At 52.4% G+C, this 15881-nt stretch overlaps 1 protein-coding gene across 9 annotated transcripts in view; it reads right to left on the reverse strand.

Moving 5' to 3' along the window:
- BRF1 (BRF1 general transcription factor IIIB subunit) overlaps positions 1-13879 on the reverse strand; it is a 71799-nt gene extending 57920 nt beyond the window's left edge. For 3 of the 9 annotated variants that reach the window (XM_027120797.1, XM_027120792.1, XM_027120790.1), the window contains exons 1-2: positions 13348-13874; positions 5114-5194 (exon numbers count right to left, since the gene is read on the reverse strand). In XM_027120797.1, the coding sequence (XP_026976598.1) occupies positions 5114-5194; positions 13348-13531 (265 nt within the window). In that variant the 5' untranslated portion in view covers positions 13532-13874. Of the gene's footprint in view, positions 1-5113; positions 5195-13347 lie in introns of all 9 variants that reach the window. The other 6 variants (XM_027120791.1, XM_027120789.1, XM_027120793.1 and 3 more) reach the window with 6 other exon arrangements.
- Between the last annotated feature and the right edge of the window lie 2002 nt (positions 13880-15881).

A 15881-nucleotide genomic window follows, 5' to 3' on the forward strand; every position in this document is an offset into this window, starting at 1 on the left:
CTAAGACCCAATGCAGCCAAAAAAATAAAATAAATGTTAAAAATAAAGAATGTAAAAATGTATTAAAAAAAAAAAAAGAACACACACAGCAGCCAAAATTGGAGATGCCAAACGTCCATGGATAGGAAAAGCAGATAAATAAGTTGTGGTATATTCACAAATGAAATCCTACGTGGCAATAAACAAACTGCTGAAATACACACACCGAAAGGACATTCTCTGTGATTCTAATTGTCTGAAGCAGAAAACCAAGTAAAACTAATCGACAGTGGGGAGCTTCCTGGGGTACAAGAAACATGCTCAACCATGATCTGAGCCCAGGCCTTAAGTCATACACATTAATCAAGCAGTTCACTTAAGGCTGGTATATTTTACGCACTTTACTATACATACGTTATATGAAGAAAAACAGACAAACAAAAAGAACAGAATAAAAAGTTTCCCTGAGAAATGCCTCCCATGTGAAAGGGTTCATCAAGTCAGTGACCAATGCTCCAGCCTAGAAGCATTTCAGAACTTCCAAGATAGACAGAAAACCCCAAAAGGGCCCAATTAAGCAAGAAAAAGAGAGTGAGACGGACACTCAGATTGGACCAAATCGCCTCGCTGGCACCCAGGATGCCCTTTCCACGCTAAGTGGGGCGCCCGCTCCAGCCCCGCCCAGGCACCCGGAGGGAAGAGTCCAGGGCTTCTCTCTCACTGAGCTGCACCTCAGTTGGGACCTGAGCACGTTCCCAATAAACCAGAGACGGCCCTAGAGAGGGACCTGCGCGGGCACCACACCTCCAGGGAGGGAGGGGGGCCAGGAGGCGCAGACCCCCGCGTGAACGGAATCACAGTCCAAGCCGTCTGTTCCTCTCCCAACTCTCTTGTTTTCTAAGAAAAGCACCCAAAACCTAACACAAAGAGTAACAGCTGAAGTTAAATCCATAGATTTCAACCCAATCCAACAGACTGGGGGTGGGTGGTGGGAAGTGAAAAGACAGGAGTCTTCCCCGGGGGAGGACAACAGGTCAGCTCCGGTCCGGTCCGGAGAAAAGAGGCACCTTGTGGAGAGACGGCACCCCTCGGTCCCTGCAGCCCCCACCCAGACAGAGATAGGACGATAACACCGGGGAAGGCAGCCGAAGACAGGAGGGTACACCTACCACGGTGGGCGGAGGGAGGGCCAGCCCCTCCTCAGGGGCCAGGCCGCTGGCCGTTGACCCCAGGCAGGAGCCCCAGGAAAGGTGTGAGGAGGACGACAGAGTAGGCTGCCCCCCAGGCTCTGGGCCTCCCCGAACAGCTGAGTGGGCTCCACCTCGGCCTCAGACCTCAGCGAGCCCGTTCCGAGGAGTCCGCGAGTTCTGCTTTGATTTTGTACTTAAACCAAGGGCTATCTGAAGTTTTTTTTAATTAGGTGGGTTATTTCTCTTCCTTTATTGCTAGTTTCCAGTTTCACTTCCATGAATACGTCTGCATGAATGCTGCTCTTTACAACTACAACTGATTTGAGTCCGATGTACCACCTACTCTAGGTTTTTGGAAATATATACGTTCTTTTTTTTTTCCTTATAAATTTATTTATTTATTTATTTTTGGCTGTGTTAGGTCTTTGTTGCTGCGTGCAGGCTTTCTCTAGTTGCGGCGAGCAGGGGCTGCTCTTCGTTGTGGTGCGCAGGCTTCTCATTGCGGTGGCATCTCTTGTTGCCGGGCACAGGCTCTAGGCGCGTGGGTTTCAGTAGTTGTGGCACATGGGCTCAGCAGTTGTGGCTCGCAGGCTCTAGAGCTCAGGCTCAGCAGCTGTGGTGCATGGGCTTAGCTGCTCTGCAGCATGTGGGATATTCCCAGACCAGAGCTCGAACCCGTGTCCCCTGCATTGGCAGGCGGACTCTCAACCACTGCACCACCAGGGAAGCCCGGCAGGCGGATTCTTAACCACTGTGCCACCAGGGAAGTCTGGAAATAGATACATTCTCTATAGGGGATAAACTTCTTCATGTGCAGAAGATCTTAAAGTCAGCCACAGAGAAAAAGAAACATTATGTGATAGCACCAGCTAGAAGAAAGCAGGTGGAAGTAGGCCAGTACAAGTGGGATTGAAGGCCAGAGCACTACTTTAGCAATGGAGACTCAAGCTACCAGCCAGGAATAATTGTGAATTTGTGTTCACTAAGGAGTTCCCTGGTGGCCTAGTGGTTAGGATTCCGGGCTTTCACCACCGTGGCCTGGGTTCAGTCCCTGGTTTAGGAACTGAGATCCTGCAAGCTGCACAGCACGGCCTAAATAAATAAATAAGTTTGTATGCGCTAAACTTCTATACACATAGTCTTAAGACAGGCAAAACAAAAGACCAACAAAACTATGGGTAGAAATGGACAAACCCACAATCATCATGGAGATCTTAATATGCCCTTTCAGTGACAGACAGACAGACAAGCAGAACCAAAATCAGTGAGCGCTGGGAGGAAATCTGACCCAAGTGACATGTACAGAACACCCCACTTTTTGCAGAAAAATATTTTCAAGTGCCCAAACTGATTGTAATTGACCATATGTTGGGCCATAACGCAAGCGTCAAATCATTTCAAAAGACTGAAATCCAACAGAGTATGAGCTCTAAACACAGAAGATTCAAGCTGGAAGAGCCAACAACACTAATAAACCCATGGGGCCAAAGGAAAAAGCTCAATGGAAAATTTAAAACATTTTGATGCGAGTCATAATTGGAAGCCCACCACCTGCCCTCACGGTAGTCAGCCGACGTGGATGTCAGCCCTACTGGACGGAGGAGTTGCTGGCCGAGTCTATGCTGGCCACTCCCATCCACAGCAGCAACAGGAGGCGGGTCCTCGAGAGCCAAGGAGAAGGTGACCAGCATATAGGTAAGGATGCTGGAACTCACCAAGCCCATCTTCCCAGCGTGCAAGTGAAGATCGCGGCGCTTAGGGACACGCCCAAGATGGAGGCACTCTTATGTGCCATAACCTTCCTGACAGCGTCCTCACAGAGTGTCTGAGAGGTCCCAGCAGAGGGTGTCCCTGCCTGAGCTCACCACAGCCAACATCACACTTAATGGTGAGAGACTGGACACTTCTCCTGAAATCAGGAATAAGACACCTGGATTCACCGTGGTGCTGGAGGTTCTAGCCAGGGCTGTCAGGGAAGAAAATTAAAAGGTGTCTAGGGCTTCCCTTGTGGTGCAGCGGTTGAGAGTCCACCTGCCGATGCAGAGGACACGGGTTCGTGCCCCCGTCCGGGAGGATCCCACATGCCGCGGAGCGGCTGGGCCCGTGAGCCATGGCCGCTGAGCCTGCGCGTCCGGAGCCTGTGCTCCGCAACGGGAGAGGCCACAGCAGTGAGAGGCCCGCGTACCGCAAAAAAAATAAATAAATAAAAGTGTCTAGATTAGAAAGTATAGCAAAGCTATATCTATTTTCAGATGTCGTGATCTTATATATAGAAAATTCTCAGGAATCCGCTAAAAAAACTATTATAATATGTGGGTTTTCAAGGGCTGCAGGATACAAGATCAATACACAAATGCCTCTCAGATTTCCACACTGGCAACAACCAGCCAACAATGCAACTTAAAGAGCAATTCAATTACAACAGGCAAAAAGAATAAAATATTTAGGAATAAATTTAGCAAAGAAATGTACAACTTATACTCTGAAAACCATAAAAATTGTTGAAACAAATTATGGAAGACCTAAATCAATGGAAAGACATTCCACGTTCAGGTCTCAGAAGACTTCATCTTGTTAAGACAGCAATACTCCCCGAATTGGTCTACAGAGTCAATGTAAATCCCTATCAGAATCCCAGTTGGCTGCTTTGCAGAAACTGACAAACTGAACCTAAAATTCATATGTAAATTCAAGGGACTCAGAATAGTCAACAAAACAATGTTAAAAATGAAGAACAAATTGGGAGGACTCACACTTCCTGATTTCAGAACTTGCTACAAAGATGCAATAACCAAAACAGTGTGATACTAGCAAAAGGACAGACACAGGCCAATGGAACAGAGGTGAGAATCCAAACCCTCACGTTTACGGTCACTGACTTTTGACAAGGGTGCCAACTGAATACAGTCTGTTCAGCAAATGATGCTGAGAAAGCTGGATATCCACATGCAACAGAGTGAAGTAGGGCCCTTACCTTACACTAGACACAAAAACTAAGAGGGGATCAAAACCTCAACCTAAGAGCTAAAACCACAACACTCAGAAGGAAACGTAAGCATAAATCTTTGTGATTTGGATTGAATCAGGCAACCTTTCTTACGACACAAAAAGCACAGGCAACAAAGGAGTAAATAAACCGCACATCATCAAAATTGAAAACCTTTGTGCTTCAAAGCATACCACCAAGAGAGTGAAGAAACCCACAGAACGGGTGAAAATTTTCTGCACGTCATATAACTGATAAGAGAGACTTGTATCTAAAACACATAAAGAATTTTTACGATTCAATAAGAAGACAAATAACCCAATTAAAAACAGGCCAAGGTTTGTTTTGGTTTTTTTTTAGCGGCACTTGGGCCTCTCACTGCTGTGGCCTCTCCCGTTGCGGGGCACAGGCTCCGGACGCGCAGGCTCAGTGGCCATGGCTCACGGGCCCAGCCGCTCCGCGGCACGTGGGATCCTCCCGGACCGGGGCACGAACCCGCGTCCCCTGCATCGGCAGGCGGACTCGCAACCACTGCGCCACCAGGGAACCCCCAGGCCAGGGTTTGAACAGACATTTCTCCAATCTGTTGTGGACTGGGATGGTTACAAAATACAACAAAAGTGGCACCACACATCAAACTGCTATAAATTGGTTTTTCCTGTGCTTATCGCGACTGAAACTGTAACAGGTGTGGGCCCGTTAGGGTCCAGAGACCTCAGAGTAGCCCTGGCAGAGAGCCCCTACAGGAGGCCCAGGGCACTGCAGGGCACCCAGGCAGGGTCCTGACGACCCGGGGAGGGGACTCCGCCAACAAGTCCTCCCAGAAGTGGGGCCTGCACTGGCTTGGTGACAAGGATGCGGGGGGTCACGGCAGGCTGTCACTCTTATCCTTCGTCCCACGTCCCTGTCCCGCCTCAGGAGCCCACCCTCTTCCAGCAGCACCCACGGCGGGAAATACCGTTCTGCAGGGTCTGTGCTCTTGACTCCTTTCCCAGGTTCACGTGGAAGCCGCCGCCCAGGGTCGGGGTTTTGCCAGCACCTGGAGACACAAATCAGACTCATGAGCCGACACTGGGCAGAGATCTGTGTCAACAGCCCTTTCGTGCATCAGCGTCTCCGGAGCAAGACTCAGAGCAGCAGGCAGCAGCGAGCATCTCACCGCACCACTCACACCTCTGCCCTGCTGACAGGGTCGTGGCCTTGACCTGGAGCCGAGGGCGTGGACCATGCCCATCTGCATTCTCTAACCATGTCCCAGAAGAGACTGTCACACAGCTCTCCCAACTACGGCCCAGGCCTGGCCCGGCCCAGCCCAGCCCCTCACCTTGGCCCTCTGCGGGCCGTGGGCCAGCCAATTCACATTTATTATCGCATCCATCCCCGGGGGGGGGGGGGGGAGGGCAGGAGCCAGTCTGCGGGAGACGCTCACACCTCTACCCATCTGTGTGCTGCCCGCCCACAGAGCAGCAACCTAGGAAGCCCTGGAACCCAACGCGTAGCTATAGCTGCACCTACGGGCGCTCTGTTCTGAACCTCCCACCAACGGCAAGCCCCCCCAGGACGTCTCATGTGCTCCACTCTGCAAGGCTTCAGGGCGGGGACTTCTGCCCTGATACCCTGTGAAGACAGCCAGGTGGACATCCAGATTGTTCACCAGACTTACAAACCCCAGCGCTGAAGCGCGATCTTCAAACGAGCGCCACGCCTAAGTGAGGGGCGCAGGCGGCCAGGCACAGGCGGGGGAGCGGGGAAGCGCTGCGCATCCCACAGGCCAGTGTGTCTGTTACGAAGTACAGAGCAAAGGATTAGAGGCTCCTGAAGTTAGGGAACACGACCCCACACTGTTAGCCACGTGGGGGAGGTAAGGGTGCAGGGCCTGCTGGAGGATGAAATGGAAACTCAGAAGTGACAGGGATCTGGGAAGCCAGATCACTGAAGTCTGAGAATAGGCCCCTGAGGAGAACACGTGGCCCACCTCCTGGGGCCAGCAGGGACCTCTGGGTCATCCATAGGCCGGCTACCAGCACAGACAGCGGAGAACAAGTCGGCCTTCGGCTTCTCTGTGACTGCAACCAAATCCCAAACCAGCACTAACAAGATTCTTTAAAGATCTCAGCAAAACGATTCTAAAGGTCAGCTGGGAAAGAAAGAAATCAGATGGGCTAAGAAAACTTTGAAACGAGCAACAAGTAGGCCTGGCTGGGCAGTTAGTGGGCTACGAGCAGCTGGAAGCAGCCGGGAGCATAGCAGGGGGCTGGCTGGCTGGTGGCCCCAGCACCCAGCGTCCCCGCCTCAGCAGCTTCCCTGGGGCTGAGGCCCAGGACTGGGCAGCGTCCCCCACCAACTCCTGTGGTCCGATGGTGGGGTCTAGGCGCCGGCCCCAGTGGGTACTGGCAGGGAGCCCATGGCTCTCTCACAGTAGGATGTGGAGCCTGGGGACAGGTGGCGGTGCCTGGGGAAGGTTTTGCTGTCACCCTGGGTGTGTTGGCTTTCTATCACTGCCCTGACAAGTTACCACAAACTTAGTGTCTTCAAGAAGCTGGCCATAGAGGGCAGGGAGGGAGAGGGCCAGGCAGGGCACACTGGGGGCCTGGAGAGGGCCAGGAGCAGTGCAGGGCCCAGGGGAGACCTGTCCACCCGGCCCAGAAATGAGGAGCCTCCAACACTCCAGTGTTACCTCTGACTCTGCAGAAGCCCGACAGGGGCTCACCGGCCTGAGACTGGGGGTCTGCATCTTGTACCCCCCTATTTTGTGGCAGCTTTTATACACTTCAGGATTGTTATATTTGTGATCTTTTGGACGTAGGAACCACTGAAGAAGGCCACAACCCCTCAGCCCCCTGACGAGGACGGCCACATTTTGACCTGCGTGCAGTGCTGCCCAACTTTTACTTGAGAAAAAGGAAAAAAAATCACCACATTGTTTTAGCGGAAATCAGCACATGTTTTAAGCAAACAATTACAATAATGTTGCATTAGAAAAAGGACAACGTAAGGGTATAAATCCCCTGAAGCCCCACCTTCCAGGCGCGAGGACCCTGGGGGGCCTTCCCCCCAGCCACCTCTCCCTGCTTAGACACAGATGGGAAGCGACCAGGGCAGGTCACCCGAAGATGCTGCTGAGTAAGAGCAGAGCCTCGTTCTGGGTGAGCGTTAAAGGCACTGCAAGACCTTGAGAGGTCACGCCCTCCCCTCACCCTCTCCCCTCACTCCCCCCCTGCACTCTCTGCAGGCGCTCCCCCCTGCACTTCCAGGACCTCTGTTTCCTGCTGCGGTGCTGTCCTTCCCTGTCTCTCCCCAACGCCCCAGTCACGCTTCCTGGGGCTGCTCCGGCCCCACCTGCTCTGGGAGCTGATGCTTCCTGCCCCCGTGCACACTCACACACGCTCACATATACACACACACCACCCTGGTGCTCTCCAAGGCCCTTGTACGTAGCCTCAGTCCTGCATGTGCTCCCAAGAGAAACGGGGACTAAGTCCTGGCAAGGAAGGTGCCTTACTAGGTCCGGCCAGCTGGGGGAAGGGAGGGGGCAGGTCAAAACCTGCTTGCCAAATGGATGCATATTCTTTTATTCAACAAATACTACCCACTGGGGATTTGGTTACAGTAGATAACATCTGGAAAGCAGTGGTGGAGCCTATGAAAAGTGCTCATTCAGCAAATCTCAAATAGCTAACACCACGGGGCTAGGGTCCCCTGAAGCGTGAAAGAAAGCTTGAGTACCACCTCTGACCAAAACCATCAATGCACGCTGTACTTGTCTTTCAGATGCCCTTCATATTATTCCCTCTACTTCTAAAAACATTTGGTATTTTCTATAACAAGATCCTGTAACAAACAAGATACAACCAGCTACATCTAACAAGTAGAAGTTGCAGTTCTTATCAGCACAGCCGGGCCAAGACTGCCCCCTTGTGGACAGCAGGGGAGGGGCCGGAAATTCCACCCAGATGCACCTGTGCCCCTCCCAGCCGTGGCTGCAAAAGCAAGAAGGCGCAAAGGCCTGACCCCTGCAACTTGGGGGGGAGGGGGTGCTTCCCGGCCACTCGGGGCGCTGAGGACAAAGCCAGCAGCACCAACACCCCAAGACCACAAACAGAAAGGCAGTACAAAGCCCCGTCCTCCAGTGCACGCACGGATCCCTCCCACATGGGTAAGCAAAACCTTTCCTAAGTCTGTATTCATTTTATTTAAAGTGAGGGGGGTTTCTGTCACTGCTGTGAAACTCCTTTTAAGGGGGGACAACTGCACGAGGTCCAGCTGGGCGGTTCCAGGACGGAAGAGAAATCCAGTGGCCCCTCGACCTGAGCTCGGACGTTGGCATAACTCCCCTAAGGCACCCGAAACACTCAGCAAGTCCACCTTGAGCCCCGGGCATGGGGCCGTGGCTGGACACATACCTCTTGCGGTCGGTGAATCAACAGCTAAACAGTGGCGGCAGCCTAAACTTCTGTCAACCAGACACAGCTACTGAAGAGCCTGTTTCGTCACGATTAAGAGTCTGATTATGGAAACCACGCAGCATGCAGCATGGCAGGTGATAAAAGCAGCAAATGACATTTTAGGAACAACATTCCTCTCACGCAAGTGCCTCCAGGACAAAACTCGGCCATTTCCTGAGAGCAGGTCCCTTCCCGCAGGGACTCAGTGGGGCTCTGAGGGGCCACAAGATAGAAACAGAGATGCAGAACCTCTGAAACTCCAGGACCAGAGCTTGCCCAGGACACCTGGTAGGCTGTGCCCGAGAGAACCCTCTCCGGGCAGGGCACAAGCCAGGCAGAGGGCAGGTGGGTCTGCTGTTCTTTAGGACCCAGGGAGCTGCCCCAGCGAGCAAGAGAGGCTCCACCCCCACCAGAGCTGGGCACCAAACCTTCCTCATCATTTTACGCATGGAAAGCACCTCATTACTCATGACCACGAGAACACTAGCACTTACAGACACCTTGACTTCAGGGACAAAGTTTGCAGCGATTAAAAGCTGTGGTCATGGAACCCATGGGGGTGCACCCCAGAAGAGGAAGGGAAGGACCCAGGGAAGCAGGAGCTCCCTCTGCCTCTGGGTTTCATCCTGGGGGAGCAGCAGGTACAGCTCCCGGGAGGGGCCCACGGGCTCACTGTGCACCATCAACTGCAGGGGACACCCAGGGGAAAGACCTGCTGTCCTCGAGACCTTCAGCACCGACACCAGGGACGGGATGCTGGCGTGGGCCTGTGCCAGGAAGCCCTACTCTGCCCCTGAGCTCCTTGACGCTCTGGTGAGCCCTTCCCCCATGACTCAGCAGGACCCTCCTCAGGCCCGCAGAGGCCCAGCTGCCCCAGCTCTGCCCACCACCTTGCCATCCTGCAGTCCTCACATCCATCCCTTCTCTCAGCCACGCCCATCCCCTCACCAGCTGCCCATCAACTGAAAGACACAGCCCAGGCGTCCCCAGCACCACCCTAAGTGCCACCACTCGGCGAGTCCAGCCTGGGACGCTGGACTCACACTTTGCCGATCCTCAAACATCTACCAGGGGACCCAGGGGGACTGGGATTCTTCGCCTCTGGACCCTGGGCCTGGGTCACAGTCAGAAACCCAGCTGGTGACAGGGCCGCTGGCCACAGGGCCCTGACGTCTAATTTACATATTCTCAAGTGAACTGAGGAGCTAACCACCCACCACTCCCTCTCAAAGAGTAAACAAGAACGCTTAAGAAAGACAGCGGCCCTGGGCCCTGCACAAGGGCACCCCAGAGAGAAGGCCCAGCTTCCAGGATGAGGCTGGAGCGAAGGAAGAGCTGGGGGGCCAGCTGGGCATACACTCCGCACCAGGCAGGCTGACAGCAGCCAGAGCCGACTACCAGGGCGGCTGCTGTTGTGGTGGGGAAGGGAGGAGGCCAGGAGTCTGGGAGGGATCCACCCAGGGGAGGGAGGGGCTGCTGGAGGAGGCGGCGCCCCTCGCCCCTCCCTCTCCGCCCTCTACACAGGAGCTGAGAACCCACAACCCCTGCAGCGCTTCCCTCCAGAGAGTGAGCCCACCGGACAGAGCCAGCCCGGGTTCATACCACCTTTAAATCACACCACCAAAGGGCACCCAGCTCTGAGCCTGTGCTCACAGGCCGTGGGACCAACGTCACTGCCCACAGGTGGCAGCACATCTCTCACGTCCAGGACTCCTCTGCACCCAGCTTTGTCGTCTGCAGTGAGGACAGGCTGTCATCAGGTACAAGGGATGCACTCAGCACAGTGCCTCCCATGGGAAACTCTAAGTGTCAGCTACTATGATTATTCCTTCTTACTGTCGTCGTTACTCTCTTCCCAACAGGCATCAAAGTCTTGGATGACTGAGGGGGCAGTTTGGCAACATGTGACAAAGCTGCAAACACAGTGCCAGGGAGACTCCGCCACAGCAGTCCCAGGAAGTTGCTCAGGAAGGACACAAAGACGAAAAAAAAACAAAGAACAACAAAAAAAAGAAAACAAAGACGTGTGCCATGCAGAAAACAGGAGAAAAAAAGCAATGAAACCCCAAACCGGTTCTTTGGAAAGATCAAAAAAATTGATAAACTTCCAGCAGGAGAAATAAAGGGAAAAAGAGAGAAAGATGCAAAACACCAATATCTGAAAGGAAAATGAGACACCACTACAGACCCTGCGGACATCCAAAGAATAAGGGAATAGTACCAACAACTCTACGTGCATAAATTCAGCAACTTAGATCAAATGGACCAAATCCTCAAAACGACAAACTCTCCCGACATGAAAGAGATACTCTAAAATATAAATAAAACCTACAACTATTAAAGAAACTGAACCTGTAACTAAAAACTTCTGAAAAAGAAACCTCCAGGCCCAGATAGCTACACCAGTAGATTCCACCAAACAGTCAAAGGAGAAATGACACCAATTCTACACAATCCTTCCAGAAAACGGAAGAGTAGAGAACATTTCCCAACTCATTCCAGGAGGCGCATTACCTTGATATCAAAACCAGACAAAGACATTACAAGAAAATTGCACACTAATATACCACATGAACATAAATGTAAGAATCCCCAACAAAATATGAACAAATCTAATTTAGCAACACATACAAAGAGTAATACCCAGTGATCAATTGGGTTTACCCTAGGAATGCAAAGCACGTTGAACATTCAAAAACCAGCCACACTGACAGACCAAGGAAGAAAAACAAAACTCATCATCCACTCATGATAAAAACTTTCAGCGAACTAGGAGTGGAAAGAGAACTTCCTCAACTTTACTGATGAAGAACAGGTACCAAAAACCCATAGCTAACATCATATTGCGTGGGAGGAGAGTGAATGCTTCCCTCTAAGACTGGGAAGAAGGCAAGCATGTCTGCTCAAAAGCAAGAAACAGAAACAAAAGAAAGAAAACAGCCCCTATTTATAGATAATATGATTGTCTACATCAAGAATCCCAAGGAATCTATTTTTAAAAATACTCCTAGAACTAATAAGTTTAGCAAGCTCACAGGAAACAGGCCAATGGCAGAAATCAACCGTATTCCTATATGCCAGCCATGAACAACTGAAAACTGAATTTCTGAAAAATACTATTGACAACAGCTCTATTTGGGTCTCAGGTAAACATCTAAAATATGTACAGGAGCTATATGCTGAAAACTTCAAACGATGATGGAAGATCAAAGGAAACCTAATGGAGAGACATCTGTGCTCATGGACTGGAAGACACAATATAGTAAAAATGTCAAATCTCTCCAAATTTATCAAGAGATTTAATGCAGTTCCAGTCAAAGCCCCAGCAAGATTTTTTGTAAATATACACAAACTTATTCTAAAATTGAATGAAAAGGGAAGGGAACTACAATAACTAAAACAATTCTGAAAAGGAAGAGCAAAGCTGGAGGAATCACAACATCTGATTTCAAGACTTACTACCGGGGGCTTCCCTGGTGGCGCACTGGTTAAGAATCTGCCTGCCAATGCACGGGACACGGGTTCGAGCCCTGGTCTGGAAAGATCCCACATGCTGCGAAGCAACTAAGCCCATGTGCCACAACTACTGCTCCTGTGCTCTAGAGCCCACGATCCACAAGTACTGAGTCCGCGTGCCTAGAGCCCATGCTCTGCAACAAGAGAAAAGTACAATCCATGAAAGAAAAAAAATCAATAAAGTGGACTGCATCAAATTTTAAAACTTTTAATCAAAATTTTAAACTTCTGCTCTGCAAATCACGTATCTAACAAAGGACTTGTAACTACAATATTTAAAGAATGCTCAAAACTCAACAGTAAGGAAACAAACAACCTGAATATAAAATGAGCAAAAAGCTACTTGAACAGACATTTCAGCAAGGGGGATTAAGGGATGGCAAATAAGCACATTACATGCTGTTTAACATCACTATGCATTAGGGAAATGCATCAACACGGAGATGAGGCACCACAACACACTAAAAACACACCCAAAATATATATAAATACTGAGACAACACCAAGTTCTGGTGAAGCAATTAGTGAGAATGCAAAACGGTGCCAGCCACATCGAAAATCCATTTGGTGGTTTGTTATGAAGTTAAACATACGGCTACCATCCACTCCTGGGCAACCACCCTAGAGAAATGAAAACCTATGTCCACGGAAGAAGCCATCCGCCAAGTTTTTAGCAGCTCTATTCATAATCACCCCCAACTGGAAACAAACCAAAGGTCCTTCAGCAAATCGTGGGCCGTGCACAGGAAGGAGCCCAGATCCTCGCAACAGCCTAGGCGAATCCCAAAGGCACAGGGCTGAGGGACAGATGCCAGTCTCCGAAGGTGGCCCACGGGCTGGTTCCATTTACGCGGCCTTCCTGAAAAACAAGACTGCAGGGACGGAGGGCAGCTGCCGCTGCGGGGAGGCGTGGGGCTGTGGAACTCTATCCTCGCTGTGGTGTTACTCGAATCCAAATGTGTTTAAATTCACACAACTGTAACCCGAAAGGAGCTGGATCGACTATGATGGCTGAGAGAGGGGACGCGCTGACGTCCCCGACCCCCAGATTCAAACAACTGTCCCCCCAAGGAGCGAAGGGACAGCGCTGAGGGGGATGGGCCACGACCCCGACCCCAGGCCGCATCCTGTCCCCTGTTCCGGTAAGTTCCGTTACTAAAGCCAGAACCGCACACGCACGGAGGCCACTGGCCACGCGGTCCTCCGCCCCGCCAGCCCCGCCGGGACCCACCGTCCAGCGACACGAACTGGCCCACGGCCGACGAGCCTCCGCCGCTGTTCTCCACGAACTGCACCTCGGACACGATGATGTTGTCCTCGAGCACCGAGCCGCAGCCGGTGCACACGGCGTCGCCGCGCGCCGCGTCCAGCTCGATGTCGGTGCCGCCGCAGCCGCGGCACACGCGGCCAGTCATGCCGGCGGCTCCAGGCCGGGCCCCCGCCCGCCGGCCCCGGCCCCAGTCAGCCCGCCGGCCCGCGCGTCCGCCGGGCCCGTCCGCGGGCCCGTCCGCAGCCGCGTCCGCGCCGCCCAGACTCTCGCGAGGCCGCCGCCGCCGCCGAGCCCGCCGATTCGCAGCGGCAGATTCGCCGCGCGGGCCGGGACGGCGCTGCCCGCCACGGTCGCGCCCCGCGGAACGGGCACGGGCTCCGGGGCCGCAGCGAAGACGCGACTACTCGAACCCGCGGCCTCCGGGCCAGGACGCAGCCACCAGGCCTCGGAACTTGGGACCTACAGTCCGCAACGGCAGCGCGCCAGCAGCAGGAGGAAAGGCTGAGCGGCCTGCGGGGTCGGGGCCAGATGGGCGGGACCGCGGTTTGTGGGCGGGGCCTTAGGAGAGAGCAGGGGAGTGGTGGGCGGGACCTGAGGGCCTTATGGGCGGGACCAGGGACTGTGGGCGTACCTTGTGGGCGGGGCCTCAGGCGGGGTCTGAGAAGCAGAGCTCTGCGACGGATTGGCGCAGGTTGAGGGTGGAGACCCTCGCCCGGGACCGCCCGCCACCGCCCGCCACCGCCCGCCACCGCCCGCCCCTCCCTCCGGGCTTGTGGGCAGGCTCCGCGGCTCTTAGTGGCTCCGCGAGCTCCGTCTGGCGGTGCCCTTACGCCCTCATGCAACCCCGCCCCCTGTTGTGTGGACCGCCCCCGTGTCTCCCCACCCCCTGACAGTCACTTGTGCCACCTGTGGTTACCGGTGTCATCACGTTTCTGTGTCCCTCTACCCGCGCCCTCAGTTACCTTCAGGTGCCATTCACGGTCGCCGAAACACCCATGCGGTCCCCGGGAATGAGCCTGAAAAGAAATGTGCAAGACGACATTTTTTTTTTTTTTTTTTTGGCCGCGCGGCTTGCGGCATTTCAGTTACAGGGACCGAACCCGGGTCGCAGGAGTGAAAGCCCAGAATTTTAACCGCTAGGCCAACGGGGAACTCCCAAGACCACGTTTTTCAAAAACCGTTAAACCTTGACTGTAGGATTGACAGCTCTAACTGAATTAGAAAATGCCTTATTCCCACTTGAAAGCAATGTTGTAAATACTTAAAATCTTCACGAGTCAGTTTGTAAAGTCGATTTAATCCCCACCAAAATGTCAACAGGATTTTCAAGTGACTTGATAAGCTGACCCTAAAGTCATCTGGAAGAGATACTGCACAAGAACAGTCAAGAAAATTCTAAAAAGGACTTTCCTGGTGGCGCAGTGGTTAAGAATCCACCTGCCAATGCAAGGAAAACGGGTTTGAACCCTGGTCCGGGAAGATCCCACATGCCGTGGAGCAACTAAGCTCGTGCACCACAACTACTGAGCCTGCGCTCTAGAGCCCACGAGCCACAGCTACTGAGCCCGTGTGCCACAACTACTGAAGCCTGCGCACCTAGAGCCTGTGCTCCGCAACAAGAGAAGCCACCGCAATGAGAAGCCTGTGCACCACAACGAAGAGTAGTCCCCACTCACCACAACTAGAGGAAGCCCATGCGCAGCAACGAAGACCCAACGCAGCCATACATAAATAAATTTATTTTAAAAAAAAAAAGAAAATTCTAAAAGAAGAGGAAAATTGCCCTTCTGTATATCAAAGTATTATATCAAATTACATCCATTAAACCACGAGGTATTTGTACAGGGACAAGTGGAATAAAACCAGGAGTCCAGAAACAAACCCAACTATACACGGAAATTTAGGGGCCTCAATCATTGTGGAAAAGACAGACTTTTCAGTGGGGCTGGGGTTTCCGTTTAGAGGAGGAAAAGGGTAAATTGAGCCCCGACCTCACCCTGTTCTAAAAATAAATCCCAAATGGCATTAAATGCTGAACTTAGAAACAGAACTGCAATGACTCCTGGAATAAGATACAAGAGGGTATTGTAAATCTGCAGAGGATCTCTGTCATGATGGGAGGGTGCCTGGCCTCTGAGCCCCATTGATGTGTGGCTCATCATCGCCTCACCCTGCAGGTGGCCGCCCTCACCGCAGGGTGTGGACAGTCGAGCTGGTTAAGCTAGAAGACAGTGCATGTATGGTCGGGACAACATAGTCTTTTGTTGGAAGGACAGAGCAGAATTTTGGTCACCGGTCTCATGCTGAGGAAACAGAGGTTGCTGCAGTGATGACCCTTGTCTTCGTGCCCCCATGCACACATGGATGTTCCCCAAGGGGCATCACTGGAGCGCAGAGTATTCCTACGCTCAACACACCACACATGGGCAAACTGATCCCCAAAATTGTCCCAAGAAATTACTGTCTCCTAGTTCAATACTGTTCCACATTTTGGC

The sequence above is a fragment of the Aethalodelphis obliquidens genome, unplaced genomic scaffold (genome assembly GCF_003676395.1).
Source record: "Aethalodelphis obliquidens isolate GAN/ISIS:26980383/991018 unplaced genomic scaffold, ASM367639v1 scaffold21, whole genome shotgun sequence".
Lineage (NCBI taxonomy): Eukaryota > Metazoa > Chordata > Mammalia > Artiodactyla > Delphinidae > Aethalodelphis > Aethalodelphis obliquidens.